This window comes from Drosophila melanogaster, chromosome 3R, assembly GCF_000001215.4.
Source record: "Drosophila melanogaster chromosome 3R".
Taxonomy (NCBI): domain Eukaryota; kingdom Metazoa; phylum Arthropoda; class Insecta; order Diptera; family Drosophilidae; genus Drosophila; species Drosophila melanogaster.
Genome location: NT_033777.3, coordinates 6,267,499 through 6,294,949, shown reverse-complemented (window position 1 = coordinate 6,294,949; position 27,451 = coordinate 6,267,499). Strand labels below are relative to the sequence as shown.

The window sequence follows — 27,451 nt, the reverse complement described above, 5'->3', positions numbered from 1 at the left end:
GGGTTAGTCTAGCTTATCGCACGATTGGACATCTAAAGAGAATTTTTTAAATTGTTCACTTTATTTGCCGAATTTTTGCATGAAACTTACTAGGCGTACAAAGTTGATTATATATGAATTTAATATTCCTTAACTTGAGTTAAAGTAAAATTTGTATATCTCAACCATTAAATGACTAAGTAAGCAAAATACAATTTTCTGCATTAATTTTTGCTTGTAACAAGATTAACTTAGCTTGCACAGTAAGAAGCAGCTCTGACATAACTTTGGTAAGATAAATAAATAATTAAATACCACGGGGGTATTTTAAATCTCGACTTCCCAAGCCTGCCATTATTTTTCGTTTTTTACCCATTTTTTCCTGCTGAAAAAATATGAAAAAGTGCGCCTGTGGGATCAATTTTAGTCCGAACTCAGGCTTAAGTATCAACGCTTTGTTTAACCCATCTGGCTGGGCCGAAAGAAAGTGAAATTGATGACACAAATGCGCAGACAACAAATACGAAGCGGTGTCTATGCTAAATGGCCTGGTTAAGTAATCTCGTGAGAGCCGCAAACATTGCGCAGTCAGCGAAGCTGAGAATGTTGTTAATAGCCAAGGTAGAGATGCGATGACAAAGACCGCCCGACGGCTTCCCTTCGCCTTCGCCTTTCCCTTCCCCTCCGCATCCACCACCGCCTTTCCCCAGTTTAATTGCCCAGCTCTCCGGTCTCAACTTCACTTTCAACGTCTCACTTAGAAAGAAAGATACGCCCTGTTGTTGATCGATCTGTTAGATACGCGACAGGCATGCGCATACCGGGGTCGCGTATCTGCTGTCTTGTATCTCGTGTCTTCCAACTGCTGATGTGTCTGTGGACCGCCCCTGCCACACTTGCAATTGTCTATTTGCTTTAGGCGCCCTACAACTTTCACTTGGGGCGTGGAAACGGAGGCGCGATTTGCGTAGGCTGCTAACATCAATTCAGGCAACCACGACGCCTTAGCACGTAATGGGGTCCTCTTTTTGGATCAGCACTTATTGCTTATTTTTGTTTTAAGCAAATGATAATTCATTTATTATTATTTTTGTTAGGCTTTTATAATTTAGTATTACGTGTCAAATAAACTGACTCGATATAGTTCTTGACTAATAATTTAATAATTACATTTAACTAGCATTGTATTTGTGTTCTTAAGAATAACTGGAAAATGAGTAAGTCTTGCTGGTGCAAACTTTTAATTTTGTTATAAGGTTTAAGATATAAATATTCTTTCCCATCTGTTTGTCTGTATGAACGAAGAGTTCTCGGAAACTTTAAGATTTAGAAAGTTGGGAGTAAGGGATATATAACAATTTAAGAATTCGACAATAGCGTTCTCTCACGTTTTTTAATTTCGTTTAATTTTATGAAAATATATGTAATTTTATTGCTTTTATATAGTATTTTCGTTTAATATGATTGTGATATTTTAATTTGTTGGTTGTATTTTTTTAGGGATAAGGGTGCCTATATTTTATCTTTCACTCCTGCAGTTAAGGAATTTGGGACACCCAAGTCGTGAATCGTTGCTCTTTGTTGCACCGGCTGCAGCCTGATGATTGAGTTGTGTCAACCTGTTTGTTGACTTTGGTTTTCGGTCGTGCTCTTTACATAAGTCGATTGTCGGCGTTTATTGCAACAGGCACTTGCGGAAGTAACGCAGCCAAAGCAACGACATTGCTGGCTTGGCTCTGGTCACTGGTCACTGGTCGATGGTTTGGGTTTTGATGGGATTTGAGGGCTGGCCAACGGTGCGCATGCGCAATAAACCGTTTTGTGCATAACGGAACCGCAGTGCTGTTAATTTTTGCGCTGCGTGCACGCCGCTGAATTCGTCAACGGGTCGGCTACGTAACGTCATCAAAGTCAGGCGAGTCATGTGCTAATTAATCGTTGATGAAGCTAGGAGTTATGTGGCCCTATTTGTCAATTGGCCAACACTATACCGGAAAACTGATGTTTGTAGTAATGGTCAATACCATATGATTTTAAATTAACGCTACATTAACATTTGCTATTTACATTAATTCTTCTGCACCAAGTGCTGCGGTATATTTTAGAGTGGCCTTCACTTGTGAAACGTGTAGCAGGTATTGAGTTTTGGTATTTTAAATACGATTCTTTTTTCCCCACGCTCACTTTCGTTTCAAACTAACCTATAAAAATGGCTTATACAAGTTAGGGTCTTTGGAGACCAATGGTATAAAGGGCTGTCGAATGGGCATCCAACTGCTTCCGCTGGAGGATAAATCACTGGCGTGTAATCCTTTAACGAGTGGTGCATGAGAGTGAATTATCTCCAGGCGATCGTGTGCATGTCCTCCAGACAAAATCCATTTCAGAGCCAAAATACCGGATGTGACCAAAGCGATTTTGCCCATGACAAACGACGAGGTCGAAAGCGCCGTAAGCCATTTCAGGATCAAGGGTAGCAAAACAACTTTGGCAACGGCTACGGCAGCCAGAAGCGGATACACCATTTTCATGAGCTTTTTTTGCTTTTTGTGCTTACCGCGACCTGCGAAATAAAAACAAATAAATTGTTCATTTATGAATATAATATAGAATATAAATGTATTGTTATAGTGGAAATGTAAGCCTAAGCCAGTTATGATAGACCCTTTACATGAAGGTCCTTGTGTTTCAGTTATATGAAGATCAATGATAAGTGTACGTCAGGGAAAACGCAAATAAAATTTTAAGGTGGACTAAGAAAGAACTTTCTATATATGAGGAAGATGACTTTAACCCACCTTCGGTAGACCAGGTCTCCAGCATATTGTTTACCTCCTCTGTGCTCAAATCGTCTGTGATCAGGCTGTGCAACTGCGTTTCGGCCATCGATAGCCAATGACGCTCGACTCGCTGCCGCTCCTCGGCGGCAGCTTCCTGCTCGGCGTCCTGCTCCACGGCTGCCACGATTGCACCACCCATCTGCACCACCGGCGGAAGGGTGTAAGCTCCTCCGAAGGACACCAGCAGGAGCAGGTGCAGAACGACGATTGAAATCGATGACTTGAACATGTTTACACCGTTGCACCGTTCTCAGACGACTGATCAAAAGTGGGCGCCCACTGCAGACTACTGCTAATGGGGCACTCTCTTCGTTGCACTTCGCTGCATTTCGATTCAATTGGGTATCTGTATATTCTTGGCCAATTGATGGCCACTCTGTACCGCTATCGCTTCTCCATTGCACTGAAAGAAATTCATAAGTTCACAAAAATTTCTATAATGAGACATTTTATTCAGCAGATGTAAATTCTATTACATCAGATATGCCGATCATGAGCAGATTTCATAAAGGGTACTACTCTTAAAAAAAGCTTTAAGCCTCTGTAAGTATTCTGTAATTCTATTTTTTAAGAATGCCAACGATTCATTCGTTTTTCATCTATTATCTTACCTTCTAAGGAAAATACTCGAACTCTTGATTTATGGTTCTAATTTTTGCCAAGTGTTCTAACTTGGTTTCGCTGATTCTGTTTTGCACCGCCGATTCAGTTTTACTTGAGCGTGAACGGACACATTAAATTTTCCCTGCCTTAATGAACGGCTCACCGCCGACGTTTCACTGTAACTGTGTTTACTGTGCTTGTTACTGGGTTGTGTGCACCGCTCTTGTCGGGGGTCAATTGTTCCGACCATCAACAAGTAAAAACTCTTCATTATCGTTGGAAGGCATTTTCTCGGTGCGCTTCGGTTCACTTGCTCTTTTTGTTCGGCAACCAGGTTTTTCCATTTCTATGCTGTTGGTGCATGGAAAGGCATTTTGGGGGAAATGCTCTGCAATTGCGTTTCTTTGTCAAAAACAAGTTCGAAACGCAGGAGTTCATTTTAATTTAGTGGCCTACCTACATGTTTATAGCTACCTATAAAATCCCACTCTTGCATTAAATTGGTTTAGGATAAGATGTGAAATTAAAAGTTATTTTTGGAATTCTATATTTATCTAAACTTAAAAACACATCGTTTACCTTATTAATTAATGTTAATATTTCGATTTAAAATTAACCTACCGATGCCGCAAAATTCAATCAAATTTGTGTGTCCAGAGCAGACTCAATGAAAATTATATTAAAAATTCATAAATAACATGGCCATTAACATTGAAGGCCTTGAGAATATTTTGGATTCCATTTAAAGGCTTTCCTTGAGCCCGTCTTTATGTAAATTTCCGACAACGCCCGCTGGCTGATGGTCTGCAATGTATATAATGTAATGTAATAGGATTAATTAAATTTCACCAATATTAGGGTGGCAGCGAATACAGCTTCTGCAATTACACAAGTTACACAAGTTGCCTAGATGGAAGTACAGGTTGGCCGGGAAATTGAATAACGCCCAAACTGAATTAGGCGTGGCCCAGACGAGACAAATGGACTTATCTGGGTGGCCCGCACATGTGTAACTCTGGCCCTGTCGCACACACTCCAATACGAGTATAGACTCTATATATTCAGAGGGCGTCCAAAGACATTCAAATGCAAGCGCGTGTCTCGGAACTAAGCGCAGTCAGCAGTCGACATTCGTTAACGCGTTTGCTGTCGTCACTTTTCATGCCCAAAACCCTGACTTACCAACTGCAAAGTGTCTGCGGAATGTATCGCAGCTCGAGTGTCAGCGGTACTTTTATTTGGCATCCGGTTGCTGCTTAAAGTTACACTAGGCTGCACGGATATTATTGGGAATTTGGAAACCCCGTTTAATGCGTCTTTCTTTAAGGGTTCTAGATGGAATGAACCTGATGTTTAATAGCATGGGTACACATACAATTAATTTGAAATTTATTTTTAGACTTTGCACTGAACTTAAATGATAATAATTTAACGGTAAGCACGTCCTGAATATTATAAAAAATAACTTAGAAATATATAATCTTATAACAATTTTTTCATATTAATTTATAAATAGGCGAGTGAATCGAAATAGTAAAAATTTAGGAAGAATATAGTTCTCATTGCTTAGTAAAAAATAATTAAAGACGTTTTTTTTCAAGATCATTTTTTCAAGATAAATATATACTTATAATTAAGAGCCCATCTATGCAAAATATTTAATAATTTGACTTTATGAAGAGAAAAACCTTAAACCAAACCGTGTTATGTTTAACGTAAGAAAAATGTATCCAAAAATTAGAAGGCTAAAAAAGAAATTTTAGTTTTCGTAAAGCTCGAATTTCTCATGGAGCTGCTAATAGTTAATATATATATTAAAGATTGCGTCTAAGGTACCAGTATTTAAGACAGAGTATTTAAAATTCGCTTTAGGATGACAATGCTGTTATTTACATACTTCATTTCATTTGCGGGCGCGTCGTTGTTATCGCTGAAAGTCGGCGACGTCACTTGTTTATAGCCACCGACCGACCGGATAAATCAATGCTGGCCGAGCAGTGGGCCAACTCTAGGCAAATAGGTATTCTGATTGGGTTTTAAGGCGCCACTCATCAGAGCTTCTTCAAGACGAGGGACTTGCTGGAGTGGCCACCACCTCCGGAGCTCTTCAGGCTCATTACAGCCGTAAAGAGAGCGAAGAAAAAGCCGGCCAGGCCCGTGGTGCCCACGAGCAGCGTGAGTCCGCCGATTAGGACCGGGATGAGGGTGAGGAACTTGAGCTTGTAGGCAATCAGTAGGGGGAAAAACAGCTTCTGGATCTTCTTCTTCAGTTTCTTGAGCTTGCGGCCCTCGGATTCCGCAGATGCCAGGCGTTGAAAGCGACCTTGAACCCGGAGCTCCTTTGAAGTTGCACCTGGTGGGTCTGCGGCTGCTGCTGCTGCTCCTTCTCTTGCGATGGCATCCAATTTATTTGTGCCCGTCTCATCTGCGATTGGGTGAGCGGAAACAATAGTTAGCCACGTAATTAGATGGTCAGTCACAGCCGCCCCGAGGTTATGGTCGCTTGTCACTTGCATGACCGCATGGGTTGGATTGGAAAATAAACAAGAATCATTGAATTTAAAACTCCTATACTTAGTCAATTAATAAGTATAGCAAGTATAATGAGTAATGCACTTAAAACCCGTTAAGTTGTATAATATTGAAATATTTTAGTGCATACTTTCTAAAATATTGTATATGGTTATTGAAGCTAAACGCAGTTGCTTGTCCAGTTTTTTCTAACCATACAACTATTGTTCTGGAATATTTATGAAGCTGAAAACCTTCAGATAGGGCTATATTATACCCCCCTTTTTTCAAAATAGTGAAATTTTTAAAATAGTTTTTAAAATTGGAAACTCATCTGAAAAGCCAGGAATAAATTTGGAAGTGCAAGATTCCTTTAAGGTTTCGGTAGCTGTTTATTTACTATTTGAAGTCGTTAGGAAAACAATTTTAGTTTGGTTTAGTTAATATTCATGTTGTTGCGCACTACACTTTTGGAATGAAAATTCGCTTTAATTCATGTACTGTTCCTGGGTTTAGACCACATTTAATAAAGTTTTCATTAAATTTACCCACCTGCCTCGTCGCTAATCACGCTTCTCAGGGCGTCGCAGAAGTTGCGCACTTTCACCAGGGCTCGTTCAAAGGGCGCCAAGTAGGATTCAACACCCCGAAGTGACCCCTGTTCGCTATCCTCTGGTCCCCCGGGAAGGATTCTGTTTTCATCATCTTGATTATTATCGTCATCACCATTAACCGGGTGGGTTAAAGTCGCAGCCACCTTGTGAACTTCCGGCTCGGCATCCTCCGCTTTTGCCAGCTGGCGAAGGAGTTGGCCCCGCCGCATCTGCTGGCTGATGGCCAGAACATAGCTGGATGGATCGATGGGAGGATTCGGTTTGTAATTTCCGACCGGCGTTGGGGAGCTCTCGTTATAGCGATGGTTGTAGGCGTAGAAATTGACAGGAAGTCGTTCCGGTTCCTTTCGCCTTTCTCGGATCTCCACCCGCTCCGGCTGCTGCATGGAACTGGGTGCTGTCGCCTGGAGGATGAGCCAATTGTTGTGCTGGGTGAATGGCTGCCAAGCATTCATCTCCAGCTTTAGCTGCGGGTTCTGGTTGCCGGCGGAAGTGGCGCCATTAAAGCGGCTGGCGCTGCACCTCGCCACCTCCATTGTTATGAGCCCGCAAATGACGAGCACCAACACCTGTCGCTGCCACATTGTTAATTCAATTTTCCTGCGGATCCTTCGGCTGGGCTTGCCACTTCACACACGCACTCCGCACGCCGTCAAGAATTGAACTGTGAGGAGGTGAGTGTTCCAAAATCTTTGTAGACCAAATTCTACGGGCCATTCGACAATTTATGGGGCTCTCTGGTCTAGCGATTTTACGGCCTTTCGCCGAAAAATGCTGTGGCTTTTGCTTACTTGCGGTCAAGCGCCCAGTTGATCCCCCAGATAGATTTTCACAATCAAGACTTTTACCTGGCCCACACAAAGAGAAAACGGGCAGTTAAAATGGGTTTGAAAATTAAATTTAATAGAAAAACTCAAAAACCTATGGTGTGATTGTTCCTGTATTTAACCTATATTGTTACTATTAAGTAATGTAAGTATTAAAGTAAGATTTGCACACCTTATTAATTATTCACAAATAGCTACTAAGTTGATTGATTAGTATTTGAAGCTGTGTTGATGAACGCTTTTTGGAGTGTACACATGCAGAATGGTAATCCGTCAGACGTAACCGGATTGGGTGGAGGGAATCGACCACCGACCACTTCCCAATTTCCACTTATGTAAATTTTCCCTGTTGAAAAGCGGGCGTCTCATTGGCAGATCAAAGATTAACGCTCCAGGGAGCACAACACGTGCTTCTGAGTCAATTCAGGCATGTCGGTTTTAATTAGAAAAAAATGCTTTAAAGGCGAGTTTTGGATGTTTTCACTTTTCACCACCTTGCCACCTTAATGCCCTGTTGCACGTTCGTATCCACAAGTCCAACTGGTGGCCTTGCACTTGTTGCACTATTCTATATAGGTTTCCGGCCCTGGGAAAGTGTACCCAATGGGTAAATTCGAGTAATTGCAGGTCCGTGCGTGCTAATTGCACCTTCAAACTTGCCACCAGATGCCAGCGAGGTATGCACCTCGCCGCCGTGCGTTTAATCATCCTCAAGTGGATGATGGGCACTAAGAGGTGAATCGGTGGGCGGAAGAGGTTGACTTTTTGCAGCAATCTCTGTACCGTTGCACTTAACTTAATGCTTTTCTTCTACTGTTACATACTATTAGGCGACACCTTTAAACTTTTGTACATGTTGGGTACGTATGTGGCCGATTTTTCAACGGTTTACCTTAAACCTTTCTGTAAAGCTTACTTTTGGGCTTACCTTTGAAAAGACACTCGCGAGAAAATAAGTATCTTAAATAGTATACCTTGTCAGATTCGGACCGTTTCGATGGTTTACTACCTGTAATGAAATGGTTTTTAAGAAAGGTGCATGCGTGAACAAATAAAAGGACATGACTAGGCTGTTAATACTGATCAAGAAAATGTATACAAAAATTGTAACCTTTACTGTGTTGCAAGTTTCGACGGTTAAATTTGCAGATATAATTAAATAAAAAATCATATTGGCGTCAGTGAATAAGCACAGGCGATGTCATTTCCGAACCAGAGCCAGAGTTTGGCTCTAAATCTCAATGCAATCCTCAACCAGATGCAGCCACATCTTGGGTTGAGTTCCATTCCGGCTTTGTTTTTCCATTATTCGCATTCAGAATGATGTATGGGATAGAATTATGGTACTGAATATGTGAACGAGCCTATGTGATAATGGGGGCTTATGGGCCATTTGCAGGCGCAAATTGTGGCTTAGTCTGAATGGCAATTGAAATGTCTTTCAGAGCTTGGCCATTAACGGCTAGCCATGATTGACAGTGGCCAAAGGACCGCATTCGGATGGCTTACGAATATAATAGAGAGTGACTGTAGCTTATTTCTTTCATTGTCTGCACGCGTCCGAAACTCGTATTTCATTCAACATTGTTTGGTTTTCTCATGTATGCTATGAGAATGCTGGCAACAGATGATCAAGCGTGGATCAAACTAAAGTCATTTAAAGCATTTATTTTTTATTTTGCCTAATTTGCATGTGACTGCTTTTTCGACTATTGATTATGATTAGCTAACAACTGGAAAAACAGTCTTGCATCTTTGGACGATTTGTACACTGAGATCATGTTCCATCTTTCTTTTTCATTCTCAACTCAATATCTGCTTATAAATTTCTTTATTCCAATTAACTATATGGTTTTGTACCTTATTTCTAAAAATCTTCTAAATCTAATTTAGTTACATGTAAGTGTATGTAAAACAATTACAGTTTTAAATTCGTTATATATAAAATCGCATTTCAATTATGCTCTGCATTTTTTGCTTTCAACTATTTAACATTTTTATTTCATATATATTTGTTTTTTTTTTTAGTTTTCACTTTGAATTTGATTTTGTATCACAGCTTGCATTTTATTTGCGGTTCTATTGGCGGCAACCTGGTCAACTCAGCATTAAAACTAGTTCAACGCATATCTCTTCCTACGCCCAGCTTTAATGGAAATCATAAATTTGATTTCGGGAATCTTCCCGGCCACACCGGCTTTTATCAGAGCGCTGCACAAGTTTTTGCTTAATTGCGGAGTCACTATAATGAGTCAAAAGACCTTGTTTTTGGAGGGAAGTGAAGCGTGTGCGACACATAGCCACTCACTAAGCCACCTTTGATGGGGTTTGGTCAGTCAGGCAGCTTTAAATCGAAAGCAAACTTGGCTTTTGGCATTAGTTCTACTTGTGCCTCTCGAGCGTTCGCAGTCCGCAATGAAAGTAAGTGTTGCCCGACAAAATCATTCTTGAAAGGATTTAACACAAACTGATATCATCCAGGTATTCGTATGTCTTCTGGCTCTGACAGCCATCCTGGCAACCGCCAACGCCGGTCTCCTCAGTCTGCTCAAGGGAGGCGGTGGTGGTGGTGGCGGTGGCTATGGCGGCGGATACGGTGGTGGCTACGGCGGCGGCTACGGAGGTGGTGGGTATGGAGGCGAGAGCACCGTGAAGGTCATTAAAGTGATAACCGATTCCGGAGCTGGCGGTGGCTACCGCGGAGGATACGCAGGTGGCTATGGAGGTGGCTACGGAGGTGGCTACGGAGGTGCCTACGGTGGTGGCTACGGAGGTGGCAGCACTGTTAAAATTATTAAAGTGATCACCGATTCCGGATCCGGCTACGGAGGTGGATACGGTGGAGGTGGCTGGACCTCGGGCAGCTACGGGGGCAGTTACGCTGGTGGCTACGGTGGTCAGTCCGGATGGTGGAAGACGAAGTGAGCAGATGAACCACTCTCCTTTTAGATGTAGTCCGGATATAAACTCGTTTATGTACCTGAAAAAAAAACATTCCATAGCCAAGTAACCCGAATCTCTTTAATGCCAGTTATTTCCAAGTTAGCGAAACTAGTTTGAGATGATCCGCAGACTGCTTGGCGAACTCAAAAAAAAATAAATCTTAATTTAAATAAATAAAGAGCGTTTTTTCAACCTTGTAAGCCTTACAATAATTATTCCCATTCTCGATGCTTCTATATTAGTAAGGAACACATTCTTTAATTACCATAATGTATGTAAGGCACAATGCCTTTGTTATCGCTATTTTCCAATATGAACTTGTAAATTAACTTTTATTCGGACTTTTAAAACTAGATGTGTTTATTGTGAGTGGAAGGCTTCTAACCTTCAGAAGAAGCCATTATAATGCATACGCTGAGATTTAATCGCAGCTATTAAATGGGTTTTATGGCCATCCGGTTTTTTTGTTTTTTATGTATATTTCATAATATGCATTAACAACTGCTTATTTATTTTAATATTTTGTGAATTTCTTAGCAATCGTTATCATTGAGCGTTAAGCAGCTCATATTTAAAAAAGATATATAAATTGTTATAAAAAAATTTTCCACAACAGATACAAGTTCCTACCCATTGGCATATTGGAATGGGATGACCAATTTTTCTATTGGAGGGTTTTAAAGTTTGGGTCTTTATCTCAGAGTTTAAAAACGCTACGAAATGAAGAATTCCACGTAAAATTTGGCTCATTTAATTTAATTTAATTAATTTCTGGCCATTGAGAAGGTGTTTCAATTCTGGTGAGAAATTTTCTTGGAAGTATCTCGGATTTCTAGGGTGCTATGTGACCTAAATTAGGAAATCAAGGGTCAGCAGAAGCTGACGCTTATCAAAAAACCTATTTGTTATATGTGTTTGTTATGTACTGTATTATTATTGTAAACTAGAAAAAGCTAACTATAGTTAGCCGGCGCGCCCAACTGGGCAGAAATAATGGAAAAGAAGGACACAAAGGCGGTCCAAGATTTCCCCGAATGCCTTAATAAATAAATTAATTTAAAAAAAAAAAAAACTATTCTGGGAGAGAATATTAAGACAGACAATTTAGGGAAAATACCGATTTTTCTTTCATTTAAAATATGCGTAATAAGACAAACGGACCTTATAAGAAAAATTAATCTTTGTTCTCATAACTCAATATATAGGTATTTATAAATTACCATAATGTTTGTGTTAGCATTGAAACCCAATACGCTTATAATTAGTTTATTTTGTAAGAGGTTTGACAATTTATTCATTGAACAAACTGATAAGTTTTCAATATCGATCTCATTCATTTAAATTAAATTCTGGTTTTGCCTCTCTCTTTGTATTGACAGGTAAAAAATACATTTTAAATGCGTCGTTATAGGAGAAGGGACAGTTTAACTTTATTCTTTAATTGTGTGTTTTTTCTACATATATAACTTTGTTATGTAAAATGCGGAATTGATTGTCAATACTGTCAGCCGTTGGGCAATTTGAATGAAGGATGCCTTAACGAGCTTTCGCGTTAAGTGCTGAAATACAATGACAAGCTGAATCTTTAATTAAAGTTGATTTGGCCAAAAGCTTTAACTTACGTAGCCCAATCCCACAGATTTTCACATGTAAGCAACATATATTACTCGACTCAGGACCCCACTAATTGGATGATGATTCATTTTGCGTAATTCATTATTGTTCCCTCTAGAAATTCCTGGTGCGTTCATTTATGATTAAAGTCAAGGGGAAATTCTCGTTCTTTTACTGGCACAGACCAACTTTCCTCCTTGTGTTCATGGTCTGGAAAATGTTTACACAAGTGAACAGTGGACCAACTTGCTTCTTCGCTTAAATTTCCGTTGTCTTGTCTTGTGTGTTTGGGCCAGGGCAATAAACGTGGGCCATAAGGTTGCCGAATATGGGACAAACACCCTGGGACACTACAAGTGGAATTAATGGAAGCTGGAGCTGGTCAAGTTTTATTGGGATTTGTCCAAGGCAAGCGGAAGTAGTCTCCGGCAAATGGTTACAGGAAGCTTATGATATTGGCCAAGTATCTTTAGTCTGGCCCACACACGCCCACGGCCATTCAACACAAGAGAAACCTGCCCTTCGCTTGGTATCAGTGATTTTATTTGTATACATTTTTTTTGCTTTTCTGTTTTTTGAAAACTTTGCTGCTTACATGCGATTTACACTTACGGCTGGTAAATAAATAATAAAGTTAAATAAATTATTACACCTAGTGGCTAAGTACAGTTAGACAGGCTAGAGTTAATCAAAGTGCGCCAGTGGAATGAGTTGGACTTGGAAACGGGCTGCAGAAGCGGAAGTACGAGAGGTAATTGAAAATAGCAAGTGCAGTTAGCCATAAGAATTGAAGCACAGTGAGTTGCAGATACACAGATACAGGTTGAAAAAAAAGATACAGATGCCGGGCTCAGCAACAGTAAACCCGGCTGGAAGAACAGAGCAGGGCAGAGCGATACATTAAACAAAACGTAATCGATTAAAGCAAATACTAATCATTATAAAAAAATCCGCAGTGCCCAGTGGGAACGCACGTTCTGGATACATTTCATCCGATGTACCCATAGGTGCCACAGTGCGTCGAGTGAACCGTTGGAAGTGCATCAAGTCATCTTTTCTGCCCAGCAGTGCAAGTGCAAAAAGAGAGTTATGTGTATATCTAATTACAATCCGTCCGCCGTCCGTGATTTATCCAGAAGATAAATGCAGCTATGTAACACTTGGGGTCACTCCTCCACTCCTCTTGCTCTTTCCTGTCTATCTGGATTTCCATCCTACGATTTGGTCACTTGCGGCGCAGCTGCTTTCGGATGCAGATGCTGCAGCTGCGGGCGGCTCTGTGCGTGAGCCACCTGCTCCTGGTGGTGGGCTCGGTAGGCCAGCTCCTGGGCCTCGGTCAGGGATCGTCGGTCCCAGCCACCGCCTCCTCCACCGCCGCCTCCGGATGACCAGCCACCGCCTCCTCCGCCGCCTCCGGAGGACCAGCCAGAACTGCCGCCTGACGACTTGCCGGACATCAGCTTCTTCAGCCCGATGATGCCCGCTAGGAGCAGGGCGATCTTCGAGATAATCAGTGCCTTGCCTGCCAGGATGTAGAGCGCACCCATGGCAATCGGAATCATGCCCATCATCTTCATGGCCATGCCCATCATCATCATGCCCATCATCTTCTTCATTTTACCACGACCTGCAAAAGATGTACATAGATAATTCGTTAATTTGTGGTTGCATTCATTTAGTATTTTAAATAATAATGTTATTTTCTTAAAGAAATATTTTCGCTTGTTTAGAAATGAGTAAATCCTCCAACAATGCCCTCAGGAAATGCATGCAAAAACAATAGTTCGAGTATCTGAATCTCAGAAGATTTTCCAAGTTGATATGTATTTGGAGGGCACAACTGCAAAATATGGAGAAACGGTGAAAGTGCCAGCTCAATTAACCAAAGGCTGCATGGGAATATTTTCCCATGGAAATCTCAGACGCCTTTTGAAAGAGGCTCTGGCATTCCGATTTGCCAGCACCGTGTGTGGCTTTCATTTTGCTGCCTTCATTAGGGACACTGCGGGCGATTTCACTTGCCTGGCTGGCTGGCTAGCTGGTTGTTTGGTAAAATTGCATTTCGACATGGGCACGTCCATGGACATGGAAATGGAAATGGACATAAAAATGGAAATTGAAATGAAAATGGCGACTAATGCTGCCCAAAAGATCAATGATCGGAAAGTCATAACCAGATTTAAACAGGCATCTCAGTCGATCGAGCAAGTATTAGCCAAAAATGGCTGTGCCATTGAGAAAGTGTTGGCCAACTTGACTCTAGCTCCTCGTATCGATTAAAAATCTTGATCAATGATTTGAAAGTAAAAGAAAAACTTCATGAGGCGTGAAAGTAAGTTCACTTTTTTTTGCATCGCCTGCATTGCGATCTTGATGTGGACGCTGCCTAAGTGCTTGTGTCAAATTTGTAATTTGTAATTGACGACAGCCCGCATTCAAAATGGAAATTCCAATGCCACTGGAGGAGTTTCCTTTCGTGGCCTCGTCGGAGAAACGTGGTCGCCACTTTCATTGCATTTGACATGGTCATGTCATCTAGACATGGCTTAGTTTTTGCTTTTAGAGCGTTCTACTCTTTGCTTTTAGGGCTTAGATACTTTGCCTTAACGTTGGGGGACACGTATACTAGAGATTCGCTAAGTAATTTCAAATATAATTTTTCGTAAATATAAGGCAATTATACTTTGGGTTTTGAATCTGGATTATCTATATAGCCGAGTAAAACAAGGTTTTTAATTGATATTTGCACTTACTTCCAATATTATAGATTATTTTTAAATTTTATTGTAATACCGAACATTTAGGTAAAATAAAGATTTACGTGCTTTTTAATTTTCGATTTTCTAACAATTTTTGTATAAATTTTGGCTTAACAATTAAATCTAGAGTGGCTTAGATTCGTGGTGGCAAAGCTACAGCGCATGTCATGTTTTTCGGCTGTTTTTGGACAACACGAAATTCTGGCATGACATTTTATATTCGACGTTGTCGCCACCGTCTGGCTGATGTCGTTGTTAAGGTTTCTGGGTCAGTCCTGAGTTGCTCAACGGGTTTTCTTGTGTGCGCGTTATAAAATAACGAAAACTAAAAACAATTGCGCATTTTCCCAGAGACAGTACAATGTGACCTCTTCCTCCTCCCCGCCTTTCTATACATTTCTCCCACCCCCAGGCTGGCCCACTCACCCTGTTTATATACAATGCAGAAATGATAAGCCAGGAAGTGGGCCAACCAGCGGTTGCTGACGATGCAGTTGCGAATGTCACTGCCAGCCGAGATAAACACACGCTTTGGACCACTATCACGGCTCTCTCGGCTCTAATAAGCACCTGGAAATTGCCGGCGATATGGCCAGAGTCATAGCCGGAGTCAAATTATGTCACTGTTACGCGCAATGAATACTGGGGTATTAGCGGTAACCGCAATTAGACTGCCCCCAGAAAGTGATGATTGGCGCTGTGCGGTGGATCGATTTGTTTACCCAAGAAATCTTGGGTTAATTGCAGGCAAGAGATCTGATGTAATCACTGGCTATTTAGCCAGTAGGGTAAAATAACATTCTTGCGATACTAATTGAAGAAAATAAGTCAACAACGTTAATAGGTCTTTTGCTGTTACTAAAAAATACATTTCCCCCATTGATGGCAGTGGTAAAATAATAAAAGTTGAGCTACTTTAAATTAGTAATCACTAACTGTTTTCTAAACGAAAATCCTCATGCTGACAGTCAATGTGTTATATGGAAACCGATTCATTGGTTAAAAACCAATGTTTTTGTTTGTATGTTTTTCGGTTTTTACCATCAACGTAACCCTTAATCCCACCCAGTCCACTCACCTTCCTCTAGTCCGCGTCCAATCTCATCGGATGTGAGCTTGGGGAAGCTGACCTGCAGGGAGTGACCGTTGAAGAAGTAGCTGAGACGCTCGATCAGCATGTTGGTGAGCTTGGCATCTCGGTCGCTGCCGGATCGGGGCAGCGAGGACTCCAGCTCGTTCTCGCTCGTGGCAGGCGGACGGGGAGCTGTTTCCAGGCGCACCAGCTTGATGCCCTCGGCCACGTTGATGGCGTCGATGGGGGCCAGGCGGTCGATAAAGGATATGGCCTTCTTTTTCAGACATGGCACGAATCCGGCCTCGGCGCGGGTGCACTCGTCGTAGACCCTGAGGAGGGTCCGTGCCCCGGCGCTCTGGGATGGGCTGGGACCGGGCGGGCTGCCCAGCTGCTCGGTGGCCGCCCCACAACTGCTGGCGAGGAACAACACGGAGAGTAGGCTGATGAGGGCCTGCCAGGGCCACTGCTTGAATATCATTCTTAGGCACTTTTCACACTTTTCCCGGCTAACGACGTCAACAACAACACTCGCGGCACACCGCGCGACAGGTGCTACACACAGGTGGGTGGGTGGTTAGTCCTTCGGCCACAAATCCTTGTCTAGAGACACTGGGAGCCACTTGCTCTGGCTGCTAGCTCGAATCAAACTGATGCCGAGCCTTGGCGGGCTTTGTTCTTTTATAGACCTTTCTTTCTTTCTTTCTGTCTTTCTGCGCTCGCTCAACGGCCTGTTGATCGCAATTTGATTTTCCTCGGCTTCGTCGGCGACTTCGGGCCCCCAGCTCGTGCTGGCTCTTTTTCCCACTCGGTTTTCCATTGCGGTGGAAAAAAGAGTGCGTCAGTGCTGGTACTTGAGTTTTCCACAGCCCGAAGTAAATTTAGCTTCATAGTGTCGATTATCTGATGTCTATTATTTTCAGACCATAAACGTTAAAGGTAATGTGTTATGTGTTTACTTAACATCTTTGAGTTTTCGTTATATTTCGATATTTATTTATATATTTATTTTGCAGTAATTAGCTGAGATACAAATTTTAAATATATAATGTATTATATATTATATTATTATTATATAATGTAATATATAATAATTAATTTCTTAAACAATATGTGCTATATATAAAAGTATGTTAATGTATATAGGGGTTAAGCTATAAAGGCTCGCTCTTACTGTGAAAAATTAGTTTTGTGTGCTAGCATTATATGAATAACGAAATATAAAAGTATCTTAAACCAATTTGGCTCGAAAACAGCCAGTCTGGCATCGCCATTGCCGTCAAGATCATTGGCAGCAGCACTCCTCAATGAACCAAGGCGCCCAGCAGCGAGGCGGAGGCGAGGCCAAGGCATTTCCAACGGGTTGCGACTTGTTTTTCCAGCCGTAGCTTTCGTTGTTTATGGCCAAACATATTAGTTGCATTAGTGGTTTTTGGTAGGAGTTCGCTTTTTTGGCATTTGACCATTTCTGCAACTGGCTGCCGTTGTCGTTGACACGTTAATTTCAATTTGGCTTTTAGCAGTTTTCGCCATTCAAGAACGAGTTTTGGCCGTAAAGAAAGTCATTGCCAGCCTTTAAACGGTGGCCAATGGCCATTTTTTATGTAATGCAAATGGCAGCGAGGGTGTCCATGGGATATTCAAAGGCATTCAGGTGGGTAGTATCGCAAGTAATTGTGTTGGTCCATTGACTAGAACGGCAAATTGGTAAGCAAAATATAATAATAAACTAATCTGTATCTGATAGAACGAGATTCCACACATGCAATTGGCGTAGGGAAAGGAAAGTTGTGCCGTATAATTGTGGCTTTTTTTGCGGCTTGATTGTTGCTATGAAAACAAAACTTTTAGTCCAAAAACCACAAGAAGCATGGGAGAAAATGCATTTTCCGGATTCTTGTTTTTTTGGGGCGTTCGCTTGGCGATCGGTTTATGTGGCAGGCGCACATTAAAAGGAGTATGAGCCGGACCCAGAGGGTCGGAAAGCGATTTTCGACTAATAAACTGCCAAATTAATGGCCCGCCGGCCACAAACATTTCCCACTAATAGCCAAGCCGGCTACTTGCTGCCAACTTGCCACTGGCCCAGCTTCACACTTTAAATGTCGGCACTTCGGAATGGGTGTCTATGCCCAGCTACCCGAGTTTTTTCTGGGCCACTCACTTAGATTTTGATTTCGTCGGCGCCGCCTCTTTTTCACGCCACTTTCACTGCCCAGCGTCCGTGAAAAGGTACTGGGCTTTTCCAGGGGCAGTTCATCGATTTGCATTTAGTACTTTCGGGTGCGTAAGAGTATTTATTTGCACACACCTTTGTTTCCGCGTTGGCATCGATCAATGAACAATGAAGAACCAAAGCGTTTTGGGTTCACTGGCCGCCGGGGAGCCGTCATAAATGTCCCAAACCAAGTGGAAATTTATGGGATTTCCCTGAAAGGCAGTGAACCTGAAAAGCGGCTGTCCTTTGAATTCTGTTGAAATTATTGTACATATTATATTCGCCGCAGAGGCCACTTAATTTGTGTCCCTTAAAATGTTTGCAACAAATTGTTTAAGGGTTATGAGCGAAAACAATACTTTTATTTAGAAGATTGGAAAGCTAAGATAAAAGGTTGGATTTTAAGTTTTTGTGAGAATTTCTGTTTAAAAAACTCAAGAAAGTAAGCAAAATTAATGGTAATGCGGTTACCATAAAGTTGTGTGGTTCCATTTTTCCATTCATATTTTGAATAAGTTTATATTGCTGTTTCATATTAAATTTCTCAATATCAAGAAATGTCTACATAAGAACACATAAATCGCTTTGCCTCTAAACATGAATAAATTGAAAATTGTTCGACACGTTTACATGACGTGAATGTGATCCCCTCGGTTGTGTTCGTTAGACACTTTCATATCGGATTCCTTTCCTAGTCTTTCCAAATGCCACTCGCCGAGCAAAGTGACTAATGGGCATCATTGTTTGTATTCCATGCTAAGTCGAACTGTCAAAATGTCCATCAAGCCTGGGACATTATTCGAGCCCTGGAGTTTCCAAACATATGATTTTCATCTTATTATGCGGGTACAGCAGCTGCAGCCCAAAAAACATGGCCCACGAGTAACTGCATCTGTGCCTGCTCCAGTATAATGTGCCTTGCCAGACACATATATATACACGTATCCATATCAAATGCCAGTATCTGCGGAGCTGCGCATGCGCATGTGAAACAATTCCAATTGTCTTCCTTCCTATGCGTGCCAACGTCTTTCCGCGGGCAAGGCCAGCTGAAGTGCACTCAACAAATTCGGCTAGCCTTTTCTGTAAAAAAAAGTTCATTCTGTGATATTAGACATTTAAAGGATTTGTACCTACCTTTGATATCTCTCCATTACTTTATTATAACATTAAAAGGATCTTATTGAATTTTTTGCTTACAATAATAGCATTAACCCATAATGAACTATTATTAATGATTATTTTGTTGATAAAGCAATATAACATTTTTGTTTTCTTTATGATAAATTAATTTATTTTTATAGTTTGCCGGGTCAAAGCTTTAGGTGTTTATGCTTCTTTAAATTCAAGAATTTGCCAAATTTTAAAATGTTTAAAGAATAAGTCAAGTCTGCGTGTAGCAACGGTAATCGCAGCAGCAATATCGGCGACGGCTTCAACTTTGTCTGCTTGCTTTGGCCTGCGGCAAGTTTTTGAGTTGGCAGCGTCGCCACGCCCAGCACTTTTCCCGGTTGGCCAAAAGATTTTTCACAGTTTTTCTGTGCCACTTTGCGGTGGGGTCCAAGTCAAATAAAAGCAAAAGACAGCCACAACAAGAAAATTAAGAGAAGAATAGCATTTTAATAAACAACAACCGCAGTAATCGCAGCAGCCAGCTGCATTCGGTTCATAGAAGTCGTTGCGGCTTAAATGTGTGTGAAATTTCCCGGAGAAAGTATATAAAAAGGCAACGACCTACCGCAACGATAAAACCGGCCAAAGAGCGTTCTAAATTCTTGGAGTGCGAAAAACTCTGGCGGGTTAAAGTTGGGAGGCCACTTAACTTTCGATTTTATTTGTTTCTTGATGTTTTTTTCTTTTTGTTTTTGCTGTTAAGAACACGGCTCGCACTTGGCCAATGCAGACTTTCTATTTCATGCCGTGGGGGTTGTTTGCCTTCTCGGATTTTGTGCAATAAAAATTGCAATTTTCACAACGAAAGAAAGCGAAAAGAAAATGTTTACTGCGCTTATGTGTGTACGTGTGCTTTTTGTGTTTGCTTGTTAGCCATGTTGGAGATGTTTCTGTTGGTTTTGGTTTTTATAGCATGTTTTGACGCCGCATTGACGTTAATCAAAGTTAACCGCCAAATGCTCGCACAAATCTCACGCTAATTAACTTTTATACGGGATCAGCGACGACGGGTGCGATAAGCCGCCGGCTTTCAGCAGCATCACCTGTCCAGTTGGCCAGCCATTTGGACATCCGCTCCGGCTCGACGGTCACGAGCCAATTTTTTGCCTCCGCTGATTTTCATTTAATTTGCGAACATTTTACTTAAGCGATATGCCAGCCCGTGGACTTGACTTTACAAGTTATAAGAAAAACACAGCAGCATTTTTCACAGCCATTCATCCGCCGGGTGTCACGTGGTCAGATAGCCAGTTAATGCGAGAAGACCGCATTCATCCCACTTTCGTATGTATCGTGAGTTGGTTGGTTACCTATTAAAATAAATTTCCTTCTCGTAAAATTGATCTGTTTATTGTTAGCCGTAAGGCTTCAAGGCTCTACCATAAGTTAAGAGTTTACAAACAAGCGTTAAAGTTAAGTTGACTCATAAAAAGCTGAATGGGAGTGCAGCTTTTCAATAAATATGGCTTAGGCTTTGATTTGTATAGTTATTATAAGCTAATAAATAAAAATGAAAATACGGCAATAACCAAATTCCCTTTAAATATCTTTAATTCATATAATTATTCTTTAATTGGCTAAAATGTATTTTCACAAAATATTCCTAGTTTTGGATCAAAGTTTTTCCGTTTGTAAAAGGAATGTTTTTTTGCTTTTTGGCGTTACCGATTGCTCCAGTATAATTGCGCCATTCGACTGCATGCACGAATACATTAATTTATACAGCTTTGAATAGAGATTTACTGCAGTTCAGTGGATCGTGGATAAGCATTTATTCATTACTTCTACCGTTAGGATTTATTATGCGTTGCTTTTCGCTTTCTTTGCCGCCTCTCACCCTAATCGGTCAATCGGCGAGTGCAGGGGCTGACCGTACAGTAAGACCCCGACAACCACAGTCCGCCATCCGCAGCCGCTGACCGCTGACCGATGACCAGGGAATCTCGCCACCGGACACTCGTGTGTGCGAGGGCAATTAAATTCTCTGGTGTCGCCAATTACAATGCGAAAGTGCGTAATGGTCGAGCTGCCGACCCCAATGAGCCGTCTTTAATTGATGCCATCAAATCGCAGCGACTGACTGCTGACAATTAAAGAGTCAAGTTCGAGTGGCGCCCTAAGCCGGTGGTGAACCGTGAAAGTTCCGTCTAATCGAAAAAGGTATCTATAATAAAATAAAAACGCCAGCCGAGACGCAGCCTTCCCAAGCTGCAAATCGCAGATACAAGCGGCGGGCATACTATACTACATCTCGATCTCACTCGACATGTTTACATGCACCAAACTGTGCAGTGAACTCTGGAGCGAAGCGGTGGTAAAGGTTGCGCGAAAACCTACCATCCATTCCTTGGCCAGCATTTTCACCGTCCCAGCTTCCGAGGCTTTCACTTTTTCGGCCGTTGTCACGTTCGCCTGCCGCTCAATTTATCATCATCCATGGCCATGATGGTCATGATGGCCATGCAGGCCGTTGAACCGGAGTCGAAAAGCGTTTTTGTGGCAAAAAGGTACGCCTGGCAAGGGGTTAAGCCTGGTCATTTGTTGGCGGACCGCAAGGGAAAAACAGAAAAAACGAATTCGACCATCCCTTTTGACCCACCCGCCCCAAAAGAGTATTCAAATTGTGATTTATTTGCTCAAATTCCTCAAGTGAGATTTGCACCCAGGATTAAGTATCCGCCCCGGGCGCCGTTTGTCTGAGGCCAGAAAATTATAATAATGTGCACAATGAAATGAAATTTTGTTTTGGACAACCGACTGTCATGGCTCAAAGTCTTCGCCCGTGGCCCGGTATTGTCGACGGCATTGGCAATGAAAACGACACTGCCAGAGCATTAAATTCACCTAAAATGTGGCCAAACTAAACGAAATTGCGAAATGCGCCAGTGCTTAATGTGATGTGGCTGCTTTTGGGGATGTCTGTAAAATCACTTGACTCGCACAGCACTTTCTTCACCGGCCACGTCAGAGTGGTTATTGTGGCCTGTTGAATGCCAGCTTGATTGATGAGCAGATGACGACTTTTCCATTTGCAATCGTCGATACCTAGATGCCTAGATGCCTCGATACCTGGCCTTCTTGATTGGCATTTAACATTGCTGTGAACTCTGCTTTGCCATTCATATGGGACTCTTGCGTCGGGCTCCGAATTTCACCGCAAATATTCACTGGCAAAACTACCAAAACACTGCTGACTATTCTCGAGGTGCTACCAAATTGAGTGAGTTATACCGCAGAGTCCATGGCTCGGGAAACGAATTTATGAACTGGCGTCTTCGGAACCGCACAAAAGGAAAAAGGAACTTATTAACTGAAAAATCAGGGACCACACGGGCAAATTACAATGAAATACGTTATTTTATAAAATTATGTTTAGCGCTTATATACTGTTGGGAAAATGCCGAAAGATATGGTAATTTTGCGTTAAGCTGCACATGAAATTAGGGAGGTACAAGTTTGGGTCTGCTATTTATAAGCCTGAAATTAGGGAACCACACTGCTAAAACACAAGGTCAACCGGTAAAACGTTTTTTAAACGGACAGACCAAGACGGGAAACACAGAAAGATGATATAATTAAGCTTGTTATTTTTGAAATCCTTAAGAGCATTGCTAAAATGACGTTCAAATGTTATAATGCAGATTGAATTACTCAAAGGAAATATCAGGGCACAAATACAAATATAGGCGAGAATGAGATTTAGAGGTGACGACAAGCTATTTTTAGACTGATAGTAACGGGATAGCACAATCAAAAGGTTATGATTCATTTTAAAAATGAAACTGTTTTTGGCTCAAGAGATAGTCAAACGTATTGTATGGATTATATTTAAGCTTTGCTGTCACATTGAAAAAAGAGTACATTATAAACTTGGAAAGCCAATATTGGAAGTAATAAATGATGTTTTAGTTTTATACATTTAATTGATCCAAGTTGAAAACATTTTTTTCCTGTGCCTAAAAGCAGGGACAGGCCTATTTTTGTGAATAATTTTGCTGGCAAAGCGTTATTTTCCAGAGAGTTCCTTTTTGCTAGCCGCAGGGCGAATGAAATTGAAATTCGCCACAGAATATTTTTGCCGCCTACTAGGAGACGTGCCAGCGAATTATCATCAGACATGAAATTGAATTGACTCCGAGTTCTGTCGAGCTGAGCGGGGCAATGGTGAGTGAAAATGGTCTTGTGAAGGGCCAAAACAAACAAACGTACAGACGTATAATTTGTGGAAAGAGCTCTGGACGAGCGGATAATAAATTCATCAAGACAGCAGGCAGTTGGTCCGTCCGATCGGATACGATAGTCACGGTCCGGCTTTCCACGCTGTGGCAACTGCGGTGCAGTTCATCAGTTGTTGGGGGTCAGAGTGAAACGTAATTGGCCCGCGGCACTTAATTTGATTGAGGAGAGGAGGAGCGTGTTTCAAGTTGCGAACTGCGACCTGCAAGTTGCCGCTGCCCTCCAGCCATCGCAACCTGTGCCCACATCTTCGGCTTGGCTATCTTGGTTTTCTTGGCGGGGGCGAACTTCGATGTCAACGCAGAGTGAAAGTGAAAATGCAGCGGCGGAAAACCACAGCTTTTCTTTTATGCAATTGTTCGGTGGCGAAAAGGTTCCCAGCCAACATGGCCGCAGAATTGTGTATTCTGCCTTATTGAGTTCGAGCCGAACGCAGAGACAAAGGCCAAATAAATCGCCCGGGACAGGGGAAAAAGCATCGTGACGATCTTGGCCAAGTTCGGTGCCAGAGTTATTCGTCTTTGCACCGAGGGAAAAATTCTTGTTAAGCCGAAAATGAAATAAAATTGGAAAGTGTAATTTATTAAAATAAGAAGAAAGCATATATATATTTTTTACTCTAGAAAGAATTATTAAATAATGTTCGGTCTTCAATTATGAATAAAAATTATTCAAACCACCTTTTTGTATTTAAAGAGACCATTGATAGATAAGACATAATATTTCTATAATCTTGCATGTATTTAACAATAATTTTGGGCTTAGAGCTGAAAGTCCCTGAAAGCGACCAACCAACTTCCGGTTTAAAAGTCATTTAGCCCTGAACGTTCAAGTTGGTACACTGCTTTACTATGCTCTTGATATAATAAGTAATTTCTTTCGGTGTGAGCTCTTCTATTGGCTTTGCTCGCTGTTAACACAAAACGCCAATTACTGCAAATTGTGGGCTGCTGAAGTTTTCGGCCTATTAGCAGTGGATAGTCCGTCGAAAGTCGGATTGCGTGTGAACCAAACGTGCATTATCATATATTATCGCCGACGGATTATGCAGCGGCAAGTTTTTTTTTGCATTTTTGCATTCACATTCGCAGAATGCAGTGTTTGTCCTCCGGCTGGCTATGTAGAACAAGCCGAAACTTATGCAGAGATATGCACTTTCCCGCTGGAAAATAAAAAGAAAAACACTTTTCGTGTCCGACTATCCATCTGCAACGTGTTTCCCACCATTAGATGTTCGTCAGCGCGGCTTTTTTAATTAATATGTCATAAATGAGGAGCGCCTAGCATAAATTATGCATGAGCGCCGCGGAGGTGTTCCGACGTTTGTTGTTTCAGTTGCTACACTTTGCGAAATTCACTGGCCAAACTTTCACCTTTCTCCGTCAGCCCGAAAGTATGCATAAAGTTGGCTTTGTTGATAAAGTTGGACTTTAGCCTGCAGTCTGCTTGTGTTGCGAATTGTGCAATCACCTAACGTTTTTAATCTTTAGGACTAAAAGTCAATAGAAAAGGATTAAGTTTTAGCGTGAATTAAGCAAAGGTTATTTTCCACGACTATAAGGTAATTTGAACTTAATTTATTAAAACAATTAACCCATATTTTCACGTGGCAAACTCGGCACACAATGGCATATAGTCCTTTCGTCCAAATTCGTATTAATACACCTGACACATTTGTGCCAAGGCAAATCAATAATTATTTTATTTTATTTTCATTATTAACATTAAAATTTAAATTTATTTTTAAAAAGACACGGTATCATAACTAATATATTGTAATTTATGCTTTTTAATAGACAACTACACAAATTCGATTCGGAGCATATCTTACAATCTTATATCCTTCATGGCACTCTAATTTCATGCTTTCTTCCAGCGATTTTGTTCATTACAACTGCAGTCAGAATAATTCCGAGCCGGCACTTTCATTAACTTTTCTGCTGATGGCGACACATCTGTGTGTAATTCTATAATTTTCCACCCAATCAGCATTCATTTCGGTTTCGATGCGCTCGCCTACTAAATATGTATGTACAATATGTCCAAATCTTCGCGTGCGCAATCGAAAGCACAAGACTGGAGAAGATCTCGGCTCTCGCCTCGGTTTCACAGCTTGTGCCGATGAAAGTGGGCGTCGGATCTGGTGTAAAATATTATTAAGCCGGGCCGCCGATATAAAGACTGGAATAATTGCCCAGATCTGCTAATTACGGCAATGAGCAATGAAATTGGCCCCCTGCATCCAGCCTGACGGTTGCACTAAATCTGCAGCGAAGCTTTGCTTTAGTGCTGCAGCTTGCTGGTAGTTTTCAACTGCCGCATGCACTCATCATGCATACTACGCTCTGAATAGCCAACAGCTTTGTTGTACTGGGAGAAAAACACCACGAAATTATGTAAAAATTCTAAAAATAGAGCAGAAATAGGTGGCATGGCCCAGCTATCAGATTGAGATTGCTCACCAACGGCACCTAGCATGCGTTTGCATATACTAGTAGGACTTCGAAATTATTGGTTTACAAAATATTTGGCGTTTACCTTGATGTTGATAGAATAATATAATCTAGAAATTATTATTTTTTACCTTTATTGCCTAAGCTAATTTTTCAATACGATCATTTTATGAAATCACTTCATGAAATTAATTGAATATTTTTATAGAGTTAAGATACTTTTCAGTGTACTGGTGTTGGCAGCAAAAGAAACACCGACTGCAACGCTGCCTGGCTAATTGTGGCAAGGTAAAGTGTATAAATTTGGTGGACGATCTGGCGCACAAGATCAGTTGGCCAAGAGATTTCCTAGCAGCTGCAGCAAACGGCATAGAGATAACTACGAGAGTGAGATCACAAGGATTGGAGATACGCACAGAATGGAATCGCGTCTGGGTCTGCTCATCGCCCTGCTGCTGGCGGCCTTTCAGGCCTGGGCCATGGAAGCACCGTCGAACTATAATCAGAACTCTACTGAGAGTGGACTGCTGCGGACAGTGCGTCATATCTATGGGCAGTGTGCATATAGCGAGGACGTTTTCTGGTGCTGCAAGATACAGGGAGTTCGCCTGCTGGGACGGGCTCTGAAGGTCCCTCAACTGGGGATTGTGGATGGCGTTAGCTTGGTGCGGCGGGAATCCTTTACCCAGGACACGCGGAGTGGACGCTCTAGCCTGCTCGAGAGCCAGCTCAGCAATCGCGATCTCGAGCACTTGTCGGGGAAGAGTCTGGACGCCCTGCTGCTGGAGCGGTTCCTCAACTTTGTCCATAGTCACCAGCTGCAGGTCAACCTACCACGGTTGCTGCGGTTTGGTGAGCGGAATGTCCAGGATTGGCTGCTGCACGTGGTCGGCTACTTTATGCCAGCCAGCGAAAGCGAGGGTCGCAAAAAGAAGGATGACAAAAAGTATCTGGGACCCTTCATTGCCGCCGTTCTGTTAAAGACCGCTATTCTAAAGATGGCATACCACTCCATTGCCATTGTAGCGGGAAAGGCGCTTATTGTGGGCAAGATTGCGCTGATCATCAGTGCTATAATCGGTCTGAAAAAACTTGTGGGTCACGACGGCGGCGAGAAGACCACCTACGAGATCGTCAAGCATCCGCAGGTGCAGCAGAGCCACACATACTCGTCCAGCCACCAGGGTGAGTACGATACGGGTGGCCATGACGGAGGATCCTACCACCGCAGCATCGACGACGAGATGATGATGCAGGACAAGGCTTACCAGGCCTGGATGCCCCACGTGGCCGCATCCCCTTCGCCCGTCGCCAAGGGATCCCGATAAAGGGAGCCGCGGAGTTCCTTCCGGGGTCAGCAGCTCTACTACCAAAGATCGAATGATTCCAAAAAGCTCCACTTAGCCCAATCTATATGAATTTGTATTTACACTCGACAGCCCTCCAGTTTAAGTTTAGTTATCGTAGTTATTATGTTACCACAGATCGAGCATTAAAAAGAAACGAATTTTAATTTCATTGGTTTTTATTTTCGGCCAAGGGTGAAGCCGCACAAAACTGCCACGCCCAAAATTTTGAAAAAATTGAAATATTTTTATATTAAGTTTTT

At 41.9% G+C, this 27,451-nt stretch overlaps 5 protein-coding genes across 5 annotated transcripts, besides 1 other annotated feature; 2 read left to right on the top strand and 3 right to left on the bottom strand.

Moving 5' to 3' along the window:
• Nucleotides 1–1,460: 1,460 nt before the first annotated feature.
• Osi13 (Osiris 13) lies at nucleotides 1,461–3,213 on the bottom strand. Its single transcript, NM_141377.2, has 2 exons — nucleotides 2,778–3,213; nucleotides 1,461–2,542 (listed from the first exon to the last, which is right to left on the bottom strand). The coding sequence occupies exons 1-2, from the start codon at nucleotides 3,046–3,048 to the stop codon at nucleotides 2,181–2,183; spliced, it is 633 nt and encodes a 210-aa protein (NP_649634.1). The 5' UTR covers nucleotides 3,049–3,213; the 3' UTR covers nucleotides 1,461–2,180.
• A 1,912-nt stretch (nucleotides 3,214–5,125) lies between these two features.
• Nucleotides 5,126–7,217, bottom strand: CG15594 (uncharacterized protein). The gene is made up of 2 exons (NM_169132.2): nucleotides 6,486–7,217; nucleotides 5,126–5,847 (listed from the first exon to the last, which is right to left on the bottom strand). The coding sequence occupies exons 1-2, from the start codon at nucleotides 7,081–7,083 to the stop codon at nucleotides 5,474–5,476; spliced, it is 972 nt and encodes a 323-aa protein (NP_731062.1). The 5' UTR covers nucleotides 7,084–7,217; the 3' UTR covers nucleotides 5,126–5,473.
• A 2,532-nt stretch (nucleotides 7,218–9,749) lies between these two features.
• On the top strand, nucleotides 9,750–10,488 carry CG15597 (uncharacterized protein). The gene is made up of 2 exons (NM_141375.3): nucleotides 9,750–9,795; nucleotides 9,856–10,488. Exons 1-2 carry the CDS (start codon nucleotides 9,790–9,792, stop codon nucleotides 10,297–10,299), a joined length of 450 nt encoding a protein of 149 aa, NP_649632.2. The 5' UTR covers nucleotides 9,750–9,789; the 3' UTR covers nucleotides 10,300–10,488.
• A 692-nt stretch (nucleotides 10,489–11,180) lies between these two features.
• Nucleotides 11,181–11,383: a mobile genetic element.
• Nucleotides 11,384–12,454: 1,071 nt separating this feature from the next.
• Nucleotides 12,455–16,419, bottom strand: Osi12 (Osiris 12). The gene is made up of 2 exons (NM_141374.1): nucleotides 15,769–16,419; nucleotides 12,455–13,558 (listed from the first exon to the last, which is right to left on the bottom strand). The coding sequence occupies exons 1-2, from the start codon at nucleotides 16,241–16,243 to the stop codon at nucleotides 13,146–13,148; spliced, it is 888 nt and encodes a 295-aa protein (NP_649631.1). The 5' UTR covers nucleotides 16,244–16,419; the 3' UTR covers nucleotides 12,455–13,145.
• Nucleotides 16,420–26,192: 9,773 nt separating this feature from the next.
• Osi11 (Osiris 11) lies at nucleotides 26,193–27,359 on the top strand. The gene has a single exon (NM_141373.2). It carries the CDS (start codon nucleotides 26,262–26,264, stop codon nucleotides 27,168–27,170), a length of 909 nt encoding a protein of 302 aa, NP_649630.1. The 5' UTR covers nucleotides 26,193–26,261; the 3' UTR covers nucleotides 27,171–27,359.
• Nucleotides 27,360–27,451: the final 92 nt, after the last annotated feature.